This window comes from Saimiri boliviensis, chromosome 12 (assembly GCF_048565385.1).
Source record: "Saimiri boliviensis isolate mSaiBol1 chromosome 12, mSaiBol1.pri, whole genome shotgun sequence".
Taxonomy (NCBI): Eukaryota; Metazoa; Chordata; class Mammalia; order Primates; family Cebidae; genus Saimiri; species Saimiri boliviensis.
In genome coordinates, this window is record NC_133460.1 from 107,243,260 (window position 1) to 107,257,918 (window position 14,659).

Here is a 14,659-nt window from a genome sequence, read left to right on the forward strand (position 1 = left end):
TGCCAGTTTGATACTGCTACTGCCTAGGCAAAAGCAATTTTAATTTATTCAGTATAGGTGTATTGGCTCTCTTTATGTGACTGGGTTTTTTTCCTTACCTCGTCCTTCAAAAAAAAATGATTTACATTTTTTTAAAAATATCAAATTGCCTTTTTAAATGCCTCAACAGGCTTTTTAGTAAACTGCCACAAATAACAGTTTGAGCTTATGCATCACTTGTTGAAGAATCAAAATCTTCAACTTTTGATTAAACTTTAGTCAATTTAATACTGATCCTGGACATCTAGAAACCAAATGGAAAATGGTCATCTCTTAGTCAAAATCACTCTGTGAAGTAGTACCATATTCAGGGGCCATCAAGTGATGTCACTAGTAACTATTTTATAGCAAGCACAGAGCTGATGTTTATAGAGCTATTTCTTGTGTTAACCACGGGCCAGCTCCTCATTGTTCCTTCTGCTTCCTTTTGATTAAGGTACAATATATGAAGGAGCCTCCAACATCCAGTTGAACACCATTGCAAAGCACATCAATGCAGAGTACTGATGTCCATGAGAGTGGGACCCCTTCCTTGGTGTCACTACTGTAAAATCTCAGACTGTTGTGCCTTGTTGGGAGTACGTGCCTTGTATGGGAATAAACTTCCACAGTGTTGAAGGATTTTATTGAAGCCCTTAGTCAGGGTTCCGGGGTTGACCTTTTTGATTCTTTCTTTTCAGGCTGCTTCACTTAGGCGTGGAGATCTGCTTTTAAACTTGGGAAATACACACCTATGTTTTTTCCAAAACTGTTTTTAAAGTTCTATACACATATATTTTTCTTAGTTTGAGACAGAGTCTCACTCTGTCCCCCAGGCTAGAGTGAGTAGTGCCATCTCAGCTCACTGCAGCCTCAGCTTCCTGGGTTCCAGTGATCCTTATACTTCATCCTCTCAAGTAGCTGGAACTACAGGTGTGCATCAGCATGCCTGGCTAATTTTTGTGTTTTTAGTAGAGATGGAGTTTCACCGTATTGCCCAGTCTGGTCTAGAACTCCTGGCTTCAAGGGATCACCCACCTTAGCCTCCCAGAGTTCTAGGATTACAGGCATGAGCCACTGTGCCTGGCCTGATATTTATATTATCATTCTAGTTTCAGAGTATACAGAAGTTTCATTCCATCATTTGGAAAAATAAAGGGATTTGAAGTACAACATTACTTAGAGAAATAGTTACTTTATATTCCTATTAAATTTTAATCTTGTGGCATCAGAGAAATATTTGTTATATAGTAGGAAATTTTTATCCAGCACTTTATAGATTTAACTCTAAGTTGCAAGTGAGGTCAAAACTGATAAAAATTTACTTTGAAAAATCTAAAAATTCTGATTTTAAATATGAGCATCAATGGAAAATAAGGCTATAATTTTTTAGGTCATATAATTGAAGAAAATATTGTTTTAACAATATAAATCAATATTTGTTACTATAATTAACCTATGTAAAAGATACATTTCATGATGGTTTCAGTAGGTCATTTTAAAAACAAATCTCTGCATTAGTTTTCAAGTATATGGTTTAAGTAATTGGTTTAATAATCAAAAAATATTCAATACCTTGTTTCAGTATTTATTCTGAAGTATTCAGAATATGGTTTAAGTAATTGGTTTAATAATCAGAAAATATTCAATACCTTGTTGCAGTATTTATTCTGTGCACTATTTTTCAGTTGACCATGTCTGTATTTTAATTGAATACTGTTTCTTCAGACATGGTTATTGTACTTTATCCTGAATAATAATTCAGAAATTGGGTTTTGGTTCAGTGATTCTCAAGAGAAAGATCTCTTGCCCATTAAGAAGTGTATGAAAATTTCATAAGGAATGAGGGAGAGAAGGGTGCTATAGAGTTTGAAAAAGCATATTCAGTATTAAAATAATTTTATACCTGGGTAGGCAAAATGAATCTATTGTTTTGTAATATAGATAATAAACAGGCAAAATGCAATAAAATATACAGCTGGTTGTATTAATCTGTTTTCACACTGCTGATAAAGTCATACCCAAGACTGGGAAGAAAAAGAGGTTTAATTGGACTTCCAGTTCCACATGGCTGGGGAGGCCTCTGAATCATGGCAGAGGTGAAAGGCACTTCTTACATGGTGGTGGCAAGAGAAAATGAAGAAGAAGCAAAAGTGGAAACCCCTGATAAACCCATCAGATCTCGTGAGACTTACTATCATGAGAATAGCATGGGAAAGACCTGCCCTGTGATTCAATGTCCTCCCCCTGGGTACCTCCCACAACACATGGAAATTCTGGGAGATACAATTCAAGTTGCAATTTCCATGGGGACACAGCCAAATCGTATAACTGGTGATACCACTGCTTCAGTATTAGGGATTCTCAGTCAGAAGAGACCCCTCTGTGGTACAGTTCCTGAGTCCCCTCAGGAGGAAGGTGGACAACAGAGAAATGAGAGTTTTGATATTTCTGGAAGACGAACACCAGTTAGAGATGAAAAATGTTCCAAGGCTCATGTAGTTGCTTTAAGTAATCATTACTGTTAAATGAGAAACATTTTAGTACTTCAATGAAAAGACAATGTTTATTTTTTAAAAAACGGACATTTCCAGAGTAATTTTGCTTTGCACATTCATGTTTATTGAATTGGACTAATTTCTATAATGCAAATCAGAGTTAAATATTCAAAATTGTGTAACTACAATTGACATTAAAATACTAGGAAGAAACACAGACCTTGAACCCAGAGAGTTAAAGTCTACTTGCTTTCAAATGGAGAGATGACGAAAACCCACTCATTCAGTCTTTCCGAATAAAAACACAGTAATCTGATAAAAGTAGGAGATGGATTAAATGCCCTACAGGGACCTCAGGCATCTTTAATCTTTGTGATTATGTGAAAGAGGTAGACTTTACAGATAATGGAGCAGAAGTCAACATTAGTAAAAAGAATCCTAACTTCTTCCCATAGAATTAGAAACATGTGAAAATACAATAAACCTCTTGTTCAAATCAGCAGCATCAGAGAGCTTCCCATTTGCATCTGGACCTTGAATTTATATTTACTGATCAAGTTCTAATTTGTATATATATTTTGTGCATATTCACAAATAACAGTTAAAATTAATTATATTGTGCATTATGGTTAATATATGTACCTACCTTCTTCCATTAGTGAATCAGTGAATGGTAAAACATGTTATTTTGTCATTTTTCCAAAGAGGATGTTGTGGGTTTTCCCTGTGGTTCTTCCATTATAGCTTTTCTTTTGATAACCATGACTTCAGGAGCTTTAAAACTATCTATCTTGCGTTTGTGTCTGGTGGAGAACCAGCCATTAGCCTCCTGAAGCCTGCCATCATTGTTAATTTGACGATTGGCCTGTCATGGGGCTCAGAAAGTGGAGAACTGTTTGAGCAGAAGTGTGTGGGCTGTACTGGATTCCACCCAACTGCCAAGTTAGTATTGTTAGAGATTTCATTTTACAACACAAAAATGAACCCATGTCAAAGATTTTTAAATCATGGAAAGTTAAACCTAGAAAGACCTTAGAGAACCAGCCAGCCAACTCTCTCATTTTAAAAATGAAGGATTGATAGCACAGATTACTTGCCCAAGATAATCCAGGAACAAAGACAAGAATCCAGATATACTTGGGGACAAGAATTAGTCCCCAAATTCAGTATTCTTCCTAGTATTAAACATTGCCTCTTTCAACAAATTTTGGATTTCATAATATATTTCAGTACTCTTGTTGATTTATTTTAGGTTAAACTGATAAAGAATTAACATTTCAGAAGTGTTTATATTGATCAGTGTTACTGCTTACATATATGAATCACTTGCCAAAGATACTGGCATTTAGCAAGCTCTCCTCAGCTGTAACCAGTATGTCAAATATGAAGATTATTGTGTGGGATCCTTTGGTTTCATTGTTATGATGTATTTTATAAATGTACTAGTTATATCCTTGTTTATGTATTTTTGCTGATCTTTCATAAAACAAAAGTTTTGTTTTAATGGAATATATTGGATTGTATTCAATGTTGCAAAATCAATATTCTATAGCAAATGAAAAAAATAAAGGACTAAATTAACTGGAGATTTTTGGTACTCTTATAAAGCAAAATTGTTTGTTATACAGACAGATGAAATAAGAAAATAATGTAATCTTTCTGTAAGATAGATACACCTTTGTTTACCAAACCAATAACTTGCCTCTCATATAAGCCAATTTTATTTGTTTTCAGAGAAGAGGTCTTATAATGTAGACCAAGTTTAAATTCATGATGCTAAAGAAAACTTTGCTAGAGGACTCTTTTTTTTTTTAATGGCAAAATAAGCAGCTCTTCAGTAGAGAGTTCACCTCTTTTGAGCACATCCTTGCTATACAGATATTATCTGGCTGATATGTATGCCTGTGCTTTGTAGTATTACTTTTAGAAAATGTATATTATTGCACTTTTTGCTCAGTGGTACACTGTAGCCTAAGGCCATAGGAAATTTCAACTTATCTTCTCCTATTATTTTCTACATCACTTTAGAAATCTAGGTATTAGTGCCTTTTCTTTTTCTTTGTCATTTAGCAACATGTAGTGAGTGGCCGCTATGTCCAAAGTGCTGTGGACTCTGAGCCACCATGCAAAGATTAATAAGAACAGCTCCTTGGGATTAAAATTGAAAAGGAATACAGGACTGGAGATCCCAGATGGCCGATTACTAGCAGCTCAGGATTGTAGCTCCCAGTGAAGCGCAGAGAATGAGAGGACACCACACTTTCAGATGAATTTTTGCTGGAAATTCGCAGCGGAGGAGCCCCACGGGTTGCCAGCACGACTCTTGTGGCCAGCACAGCAGTTTTGCTGGCACCCCAGTGTGGCGGTTCTCAGTGCAGAGTAAACGGGACTGGGTCCCCTTTTGGTCGATGTTTGGAGCTCTTGGAAGGCAGAGTCGCCCATTCAGCTGATTGAAAAAGGAACTCAAGAGGTAAACCAGACCAGAGATTCCTAGGCAGAAAAGCACCAAGAATCTTAATGCCGCCATTTTAGCTGGCACAGCGCGTTGCTCAGATTTCGGTGCTGGGAATCAACAAGTTGGACGTCCACTCAGAGACCTAATTTGAAAGTCGTTAATTACAAAGACGACAGGTGGATAAATTTACAATGAAGGGAAGAAACCAGCATAAAAAGGCTGAGAATACTCAAAATCAGAATGCCTCTCCCTCTATGGGACAGTTCCTCATCAATAAGGGAACAAGGCCTGATGGAGGATGAGTGCATTCCAATAACAGAATTAGGCTTAAGACGGTGGATAATAAGAAACTTCTGTGAATTAAAAGAACATGTTCTAGGCCAGGCGCGGTGACTCAAGCCTGTAATCCCAGCACTTTGGGAGGCCGAGGCAGGTGGATCCCAAGGTCAAGAGATCGAGACCATCCTGGTCAACATGGTGAAACCTTGTCTCTACTAAAAATACAAAAAATTAGCTGGGCATGGTGGCGCGTGCCTGTAATCCCAGCTACTCAGGAGGCTGAGGCAGGAGAATTGCCTGAACCCAGGAGGCAGAGGTTGTGGTGAGCCGAGATCGTGCCATTGCACTCCAGCCTGGGTAACAAGAGCAAAACTCCATCTCAACAACAACAACAACAAAAAAAAAAAAAAAAAAAAAAAAAAAAAAAAGAACATGTTCTAGCCCAATGTAAAGAAACTAAGAACATTGAAAAAAGTTTTGACGAAATCCTAACGAGAATAGACAATTTGGAGAAGAATATAGGTGAATTAATGGAACTGACACATACAAGAACTCCGTGAAGTATGCACAGGTTTTAACACTCGAATTAATCAAGCAGAAGAAAGGATATCAGAGGTCAAAGACCAACTTAATGAAATGAAACGAGAAGACAAGATTAGAGAAGAAAAAGTAAAAAGGAATGAGCAAAGTCTCCAAGAAATATGAGACTATGTGGAAAGACCTAATTTACGTTTGATAGGTGTACCTGAATGTCATGAAGAGAATGAATCCAAGCTGGAAAATATTTTCAGGATATTATTCAGGAAAACTTTCCTAACCTAGTAAGGCAGGACAATACTCAACTCCAGATAATACAGAGAGCACCACAAAGCTATTCCTCAAGAAGAGCAACCCCAAGACACATAATCGTTAGATTCACCAGGGTTGAAATAAAGGAGAAAATTCTAAGGGCAGCTAAAGAGAAAGGTCAGATTACCCATAAAGGGAAGCCTATCAGACTCACAGCAGATCTCTCAGCAGAAACCCTACAAACTAGAAGAGAGTGGGGGTCAATATTCAATATCCTCAAAGAAAAGAATTTTCAACCCAGAATCTCATATCCAGCCAAACTAAGCTTCATAAATGAAGGAAAAATAAAATTTTTTGCAAACAAGCAAGCACTCAGAGATTTCATCACCACCAGGCCTGCTTTACAAGAACTTCTGAAAGAAGCACTACACACAGAAAGGAACAACCAGTATCAGTCATCCCAAAAACTTACCAAAAGGTAAAGCGTATCTTCATAATGAAGAATCTGTATCAACTAATGGGCAACATAGCCAGCTAGCATTAAATGACAATATTAAACTCACAAATATCACAATATTAATCCTAAATTTAAATGGATTAAATGCCCCAATCAAAGACACAGACACGCAAATTGAATAAAAAGTCAAAACCCATTGACACGCTGTATCCAGATCCATCTCATAAGCAAGGACACACAAAGACTCAAAACAAAAGGTTGGAGGAAGACTCGCCAATCAAATGGAGAGCAAAAAAAACCAGGAGTTGTAACTTTCCTCTCTGACAAAATAGACTTTTACAGTAACAAAGACTAAAAGAAACAAAGAATGATATTACATAATGGTAAAAGGATCAATGTAACAACAGGAGTCAATGATCATAAATATATATGCACCCAATATAGGAGCACCCAGATATGTAAGACAAGTTCTTAATGACTTATAAAGAGACTTGGACTCCCGCACAATAATAGCGGGAGACTTTGACACCACATTGTTGATGTTTGATGGATCAACGAGATAGAAAATTAACAGGGACATTTATGATTTGAACTCAGACCTGGAACAAGTAAACTCAGTGAATATTTATAGAATTCGTCACCCCAGGTCCACAGAACATACATTTTTTTCAGTATCACGTTACACCTATTTTGAAAGTGACCACATAAATGGAAGTAAATCACTCTTCAGCATTTGCATAGCATTTCACAGATTTAAATGAAATATTGGTTGGCTGTTTGTTTGTTATTTTCTTCCCTTATTCCTTCCTGTCTCCACTGTTAAGTACAATTGTTGGCATAAAAGAGGTTTTTAATACCTATTTTTAGATTGCATTCCAGCCTGAGCAATAGAGCAAGACTCCTGTTCTCTCTCCCCATTTTTCTCTTTCTTTCTTTCATTAAAAAAAAAAAAAAAGAAGAAGAAGAGCTCCTTGTTTAAACATGTGCCCATCCAGGTTGTCTTTTCTATTCAATCTATCACAGAAAGATTGAGTAGAAAGTTACCAAAGTCACCCCATGCGGAAGTATTTCTTTACATCCATTAGAATGATAACCATAAGTGCTGACATCTCTCGAGCTCCTACCATGTGCTAGCCATGATTCTAGACTCTTGACACATATTAACTCACAACAGCCTTATGAGGGAGGTGCTCTTGTTATCTCATTTTACAGGCAAGGAGACTGAGGCATAGAGGGGGTAGACAAGATGCTTATTGGTAGATGGCAGAAATGGAACTCAAACTCTGGCCATCTTGCTGATAGGCCCTCCTAGATTTATTCTTTTGGGTCTCTAAGTCTTGCTTATCTTCAGAAGCCTTCCAGTAAAATGTCACCACAACCAGCCCTTTATTTGTTAATAATTGTTCATGAATAAGTTTCAGATACTTTGAGGCAGAGAAACTAGCTGAGCATGGGACCTGTGAGACAAATGGGTGTGGTGGAAGCATATGTGTTTGGGGAGAAGGCCTGGGAGAGTAGGTAGAGCAATGGGAGGTTGCAGTTAGAAGGATGAGAAAAGCACCGAAAAGAAAACTAAGGAAATACCAAAAAAATCTCACTCTAGAGTTTTGCCTGGGACTTACCATGTGCCATGTTTGACTCTTGATCTAAAAACATAATAATAATTTCTTGAGCCCAGGAAGTTTGAAACCAGCCTGGGCAACATGGCGAGACCATACAAATGCGACAAAAAGGAAAGCAGGAATCGCAATGTTGGTATCTAATAAAACGGAGTTAAAGGCAAAAATAATTTTAAAGGATATCTCATAAAAAGGCAGAGCTCACCAAAAAAGTTCAGTAATCATGAACTTTATGTCCCTAACAACATAACTGGGAACTACATGGAGCAAAGCAAATAGAAATACAATGAAAAAAATTGACCAAGCCATAATCATAGTTGCTGACTTAGAAATCACCAAGTCAAGTAGAAGGTAAGAACAGATGTAGAGGATTTGGGTGGCATAATTAACAGCTTTGATGTATATAGAGAGAACTTTTTTGTTTCTTTTCAAATGCAAATGAATGATCATTAGAATTTTGTCTCAAAGGAAATTTCTGCAAATTCCAAAAAGATAAATTTTACAGGTGGCACTCACTATACACAATGATAAGTAAATATATAAACAAAAAAAGGTAGAATATTAAAAAGCTAACCACACTGGGCGAGGTGGCTGATGCCTGTAATCCCAGCAGTCAGCCTCCTTTGGGAGACTGAGGCAGGCGGATCACCTGAGGTCAGGAGTTCGAGACCAGCCTGGCCAACATGGTGAAACCCCGTCTCTACTAAAAATGCAAAAATTAGGTGGCGTTGTGGCTTGTGCCTGTAATCCCACCAGTTATTCTGGAGGCTGAGGCAGGAGAACCCAGAGGCAGAGGTTGCAGTGAGCAGAGATCGCGTCACTGCATTCCAGCCTGGGCGACCAAGTGAGACTCCGTCTCTAAAAAAAAAAAAAAACAAAAAATTAACAGTAGACTTTAAATAACCTGGATTAATTACTAAATAAAAATATAAATTACAAATTGTTGGCTGAGCACAGTGGCTCACATTTGGCACCCAAGCACTTTGAGAGGTCGAGACAGGTGAATCATTTGAGGTCAAGAGTTCAAGACCAGCCTGGCCAACCATGAGGAAACCCCATCTCTACTGAAAATAAGAAAATCAGACAGGCATGGTGGCTCAAGTATGTAATCCCAGCTACTCGAAAGGCTGAAGTGGGAGCATTGGTTGAACCTGGAAGGCAGAGATTGCAGTGAGCTGAGGTCTGCACTCCAGCATGAGTGAAAGTGAGAATCCATCTCAAAAACAAAACAAAAACACAAAAACCCATGAATGTTGACAATGCTATGACAAGCCCAGCTATCTTGAATTTTCAGTCCTTCTGGGAGGGAGTAGAGGAATGCATGTCAGGGGCATCCAGGGCAGCATGGTTTGTAGTAGTGAGAAGTTAGAAGTGGCTGAGTGGGAGAATAAATAGGTAAATCATGGCAAATGCACATAAAAGCCGTTTAAACAAATAAGGAAGATTTATGTATAGAGATGAAATCATCAGCAAGTCATTGTTTAAAGAGATAATAAGCCACATGGTATTTGTGCAGAACAGTACAAAGCTACATGTATTTCTGTAAATACAGGCATGTATATAAAGTCTTGGAAATTAGCTGGGCACAGTGGTGCACACCTGTAGTCTTAGCTACTCCAGAGGCTAAGGCAGGAGAATCACTTGAGCCAAGGAGTTCAAAGCTGTAGTGAGCTATGATCATGCCACTGCACTCTAGCCTGGGCAGCAGAGTGAGACGTCATCTCTTAAAATTAAAAAAAAAGAAAAGAAAAGAAAAGAAAAAAGTGGAAAGTATACTGCCACACCAATGACCGAATTTAACTTTGGGGGCCTGTGCTGGCACTGGAGGTGATTGGCATCATCTATACTATTTGAATTTTTATATTAGGAATATATTCTTATATTACTAGTGTAATTGGAAATATAAAATTAAAACAACCTGTCAGGCTACTGACATCTTTACTTTTGTGCATCATTCTCCCTTAACTGATTTTTCTGCTTGTCTCAAATAGCCACAGTGAAATAGGCAGCTCTATTCAGCCTCATGGGAGACCAGACTCTGACATAGAAAGCAGAGAAAAGAGATCTGAAACCTATGAAAGTTTGACCTCCCTAGGTAAATAGCACTGTCCAGGTTTAAACACTTGTCCTAAGCAAAGCAATGTATGGCTTGCTTTGCCAAGCAGAACTTCACAGAGAGAGCTTTTTGCTCTTAGGTACAAATTGGGCCATTTGCATTAGGCTTGGGATTAGGATCTTGTCTTTAGTTGTGATTTGATTTTCTGTGATTTGATTTTCTATGATTTGACCCAAGGTATTCAAATGTAACATTTCCTTGAACATGAAGCATTTATATTAAGGAAAAAGGAAAAATTCAAAACTTCTACTCAAGTCAAAGGACACAGGTCCTTCATTTAAATTGGATGGACAAAGTATGGCCCATGGGTCAAATGCAAGCCACTGCCTATTTTTGTTACGGCCTACAAGCTAAGAATGTGTTTTTATGTTTTAAATGTTATATAGGTATGTAGAGTATTCTCAATTTTGCCACTTGCCCACAAAGCCTAAAATGTTTACTCTCCAGCACCTGTAGGAAAAAAGTTTGCCAGCCCTTGATTAAATGATTGCTTCTAAATCAAATTTTTACTGAAAAGGTTGGTCAGTCTGTCTTGACGTCATACCAGAAGAAGAGAAAGAGAGAAGTCTTCCCCTGGAAACTTGAGGCATTATTCTTTCCAGATTTCCTTTGCAGACTTTCTAGACCTATGGGCTCCCTCCCACAACCTAAAAACATGATTGTCTTCCTTTACCCACAATTTCAGTTACCTGCATCAACTGTGATCCAAAAACATTAAACAAAGCACTGCGGAAATAAATGACATATACATTTTAAATGCACATTGTTCCTAGCAGCATGATGAAATCTCGCACAATTTCTGTGCTGTCCCGACAAGGACGTGAATCATCCCTTTGTCCAGTGTATCCACGCTGTCTCGCCTACCTGCCTCTTAGTCATCAGCAGGATCTGCTCCTGACATCCCGCCATATTCATTGTCATGCTTGGTGATCTGAGATCACACAAAGCAGAGGCTCCACCTTCTGAGACATTGTCGGAAGGTTGATAGCCAAATACTGCACCACTGTGCCTACACCATTCAAGCAACTTCATCCTATCCCATAGGCCTTTTACCATCTCACACCACACAAGAAGGGTGAGTACGGCAATGAGATAGTGAGAAAGAGATCACAGTCATGTAACTTTTCTTACAGCATATTGCTATGATTGCTCAGTTTTTTTTTTTTTTTTGAGACAGAGTCTTACTCCGTCACCAGGTGCGAGGCTGGAGTGTGGGGGCACGATCTCGGCTCACTGCAACCTCCGCCTCCCGGGTTCAAGTAATTCTCCTGCCTCAGCCTCCCGAGTAGCTGGAACTGCAGGCACGCGCCACCACGCCCGGCTAATTTTTGTATTTTCAGTAGAGACGGGGTTTCACCATGTTGGCCAGGATGGTCTCGATCTCTTGACCTCGTGATCCACCTGCCTTGGTCTCCCAAAGTTCTGGGATTACAGGCGTGACCACCGAGCCCGGCGTCTATTTTATTATTATTGTTAATCTCCTTCTGTGTCTAATTTATAAATTAAACTTTATCATATGTACAGGAAAAATACAGTATATATAAGATTCAGTTCTAGCTGCAGTGTCAGGTGTCCATTGGAGATCTTGGAACATATCACCAATCGACAAAGCGGGGACAACTGTATGTTCATGTCTCCCCATCCTTAAAAAATCAATTCCCTGTGAGCCACTGCTCCGCAGTGCTGAAAAGATGGATAGTGGCCACTTTCTCTACAGCAGTTCCTCAGCCTCATTGCGTCTTAATCCCTTTTTACCTGATGTTCGTTTTGTCAGTGAGTTTAAACAGTGTTCTCCAAAGCCATCCGTTTACCTTTAATTGGTGGCCTATTATATTTGTCCCAATTTATATAGTTTCAGACAGTCCTTGTCTTCCTAAAGGCTCTTTGTTCCTTTGACAAGGCACCTCCTCTTTTTGACTGACTCATCCTTGGCTTCTTTGGCCTTAAATGGAAATTTTTTATCAAGATTCTGCCATTGCGCCTCTTCATTCTCTATACAATTGGTTCTCAAACTTCACTGTGCTTTTAGAACAACTTCAAGAGACTTCAACGCGCAAAATGTGGAATACCGTTCCCAGAGTGTCCCCGTCATTGGATATAGTGTTTATTTTTAGATCTGTCCAGCAGGCTTTGGAAATTTATGTCTGAGGTGCAGGTGAACAATGAGAGTAGGACACAGAGATCAGGAAGTCTTATGTAAGCCTAGTGGTGTAAAAGCCAGATGAAGGCCGGGCGCGGTGGCTCAAGCCTGTAATCCCAGCACTTTGGGAGGCCGAGGCGGGTGGATCACGAGGTCGAGAAATCGAGACCATCCTGGTCAACATGGTGAAACCCCGTCTCTACTAAAAATACAAAACATTAGCTGGGCATGGTGGCACGTGCCTGTAATCCCAGCTACTCAGGAGGCTGAGGCAGGAGAATTGCCTGAACCCAGGAGGCGGAGGTTGCGGTGAGCCGAGATCGCGCCATTGCACTCCAGCCTGGGTAACAAGGGCGAAACTCCGTCTCAAAAAAAAAAAAAAAAAAAAGCCAGATGAAGTACTCAGGAAGGACTGGCCATCTCCTGGGCTTTCAGCCTACAGCTCACTTACGATGCCTGTAAAAAGGCGTATTTCCTGACCTACAAGTCTGATCTTTGGGGCTGGAGCCTGGAAATCTGCATGTTTAGTAATCTGCCAAGGGATTTTCATCGCACACTAAGACTTGAGTAGGATGCTCAGAATGATTCCATCCCAAGTCCACGTTCCTTTCCAGTTGCTCCCCAGAGACACCCCTGCTTAGTCAGCGAAGAAGCAGAAAGGGAGCAGGCAGACCCCTTCCCTCCATCCTCCTGAGGTCAGAGGTCCTTATGAATCCCCTTTCACCCTTCCAGTGTGAGGCTGAGAAGCCATGCGCCAGCTGTTCTCTTTCGGTGGAACTGAAAGCAACTTAGGGCAAGGTGTTCACAATTCTCCACTGCAAAATAGGAGCCTCTGTGGGTCTTACTTTAATGAAATTTTACTTTATTAGTTCAAGAGTTAATGAAGAAACCACTGATAAGATAAATCACCTTAGGCACGGTGTTTTGAAATCTAACCATTTCTCTTAGAAATTGATTTTTTTTTTCCTGTTGGGTATGCAAACTAATGATGAAGTAATAGCAGGAATGCAAGTTTTGGTGCCTTTGGAGGGGCAGGGAGTCTGAAGGGAGAACATCTGGCTGAGTGGAGAGTCCTTTGAGCCTTGCCTTATTTTACACTCTGTCTACAGCAGAGACCCATCGCTGTAAAGTATACGTACAGTTCCTTTACACATTCATACTCCATTGTCCCAATCTGATTGATTTCTGCAAGTGGACAGAGGCTAAGGATATGCTTATTGATTGTTGCTCAGTGCATTTTAAATGTATTTTGTAATAAAGAGTATTTTGAGACTGAAACAAACCTTCACTTAACCGATGGTCAAGAAGTGTTGGGAATTACTCAGGTTGAAATAAACTGCTATCAAAACAGTCATCAGATAGAGATAGACATGAGTTTGGGGTGGGTTTTTTTTTCACATTATGTGAAAAATTTAGACTCTGCTCATCAACTGACATTCTCATAGGCAAGTCATTATTTGGCATGAGCATGCATGCTGCCTTTTAGTTAACACACTTTTCACCTCAGTTGACCCTAAATTTATATAAATGTTTACCTGATTCAAGCTGAGTTTTTGGACTAAAATTCCTACTGTGCCTCAGCAAACCAGAGCAATCTCCAGAAGAACAAAATTTCAAAACAAGTTTAATTCATCATCTCTGACTAATAGTATAGATGATAAAGGCCCTGAATCCAAGTCAAATGCTGCAGCATTTCTCACTGGTCTCTTAGAGTAAAACATTGCAATCTATTATGCAGAGGCCATTATAGCCACTGGCATGTAAAAGAATCATCTGGCCAGGTACGGTGGCTCATGTCTATAATCCCAGCACCTTGGGAGGCCAAGATGGGTGGATTGCTTGAGCTCAGGAGTTCGAGACCAGCCTGGCAACATGGCAAAACCCCATCTCTACAAAAAAAAAAAAAAAAAAGTAGCCAGGCATAGTGGTGCCCACTGTGGTCCCAGCTACGGGAGAAACTGAGGTGGGATGCTTGCTCAAGCCCAGAGGGTGGAGGTTGCAGAGAGCTGAGATTCTGCCACTGCACTCCAGACTGGTTGACAGAACAAGACACTGTCTATGAATAAATAAATGGAATATCTCTTTCCTGGCTCACGTCTGGCAGCAGAAGGATGTGCTTTTGTGGCTGGTTACTTAGCTGGTTGGTTGGCTCGAGGCTCTTATGTCATTTCTCTGAAGAGTTGTCTCTCTTGTGCTCTTCTGAAGTTGACCATGTTCTTGACTTCTAACATCTTTGCCCTAAGTTCCTGTACCATTTTTGCAACCTCAGTTTGTGGGTTTTTTCACTT

General features: G+C 39.5%; 1 protein-coding gene across 2 annotated transcripts in view; it reads left to right on the top strand.

Annotated features, from left to right (window-relative positions):
- ACADSB (acyl-CoA dehydrogenase short/branched chain) overlaps nucleotides 1-4,102 on the top strand; it is a 55,645-nt gene extending 51,543 nt beyond the window's left edge. For both annotated transcript variants that reach the window (XM_074383042.1, XM_039465286.2), the window contains one exon: nucleotides 476-4,102. In XM_074383042.1, the coding sequence (XP_074239143.1) occupies nucleotides 476-546 (71 nt within the window). In that variant the 3' untranslated portion in view covers nucleotides 547-4,102. The remainder of the gene's footprint in view (nucleotides 1-475) is intronic.
- The last annotated feature ends 10,557 nt before the right edge of the window (nucleotides 4,103-14,659 follow it).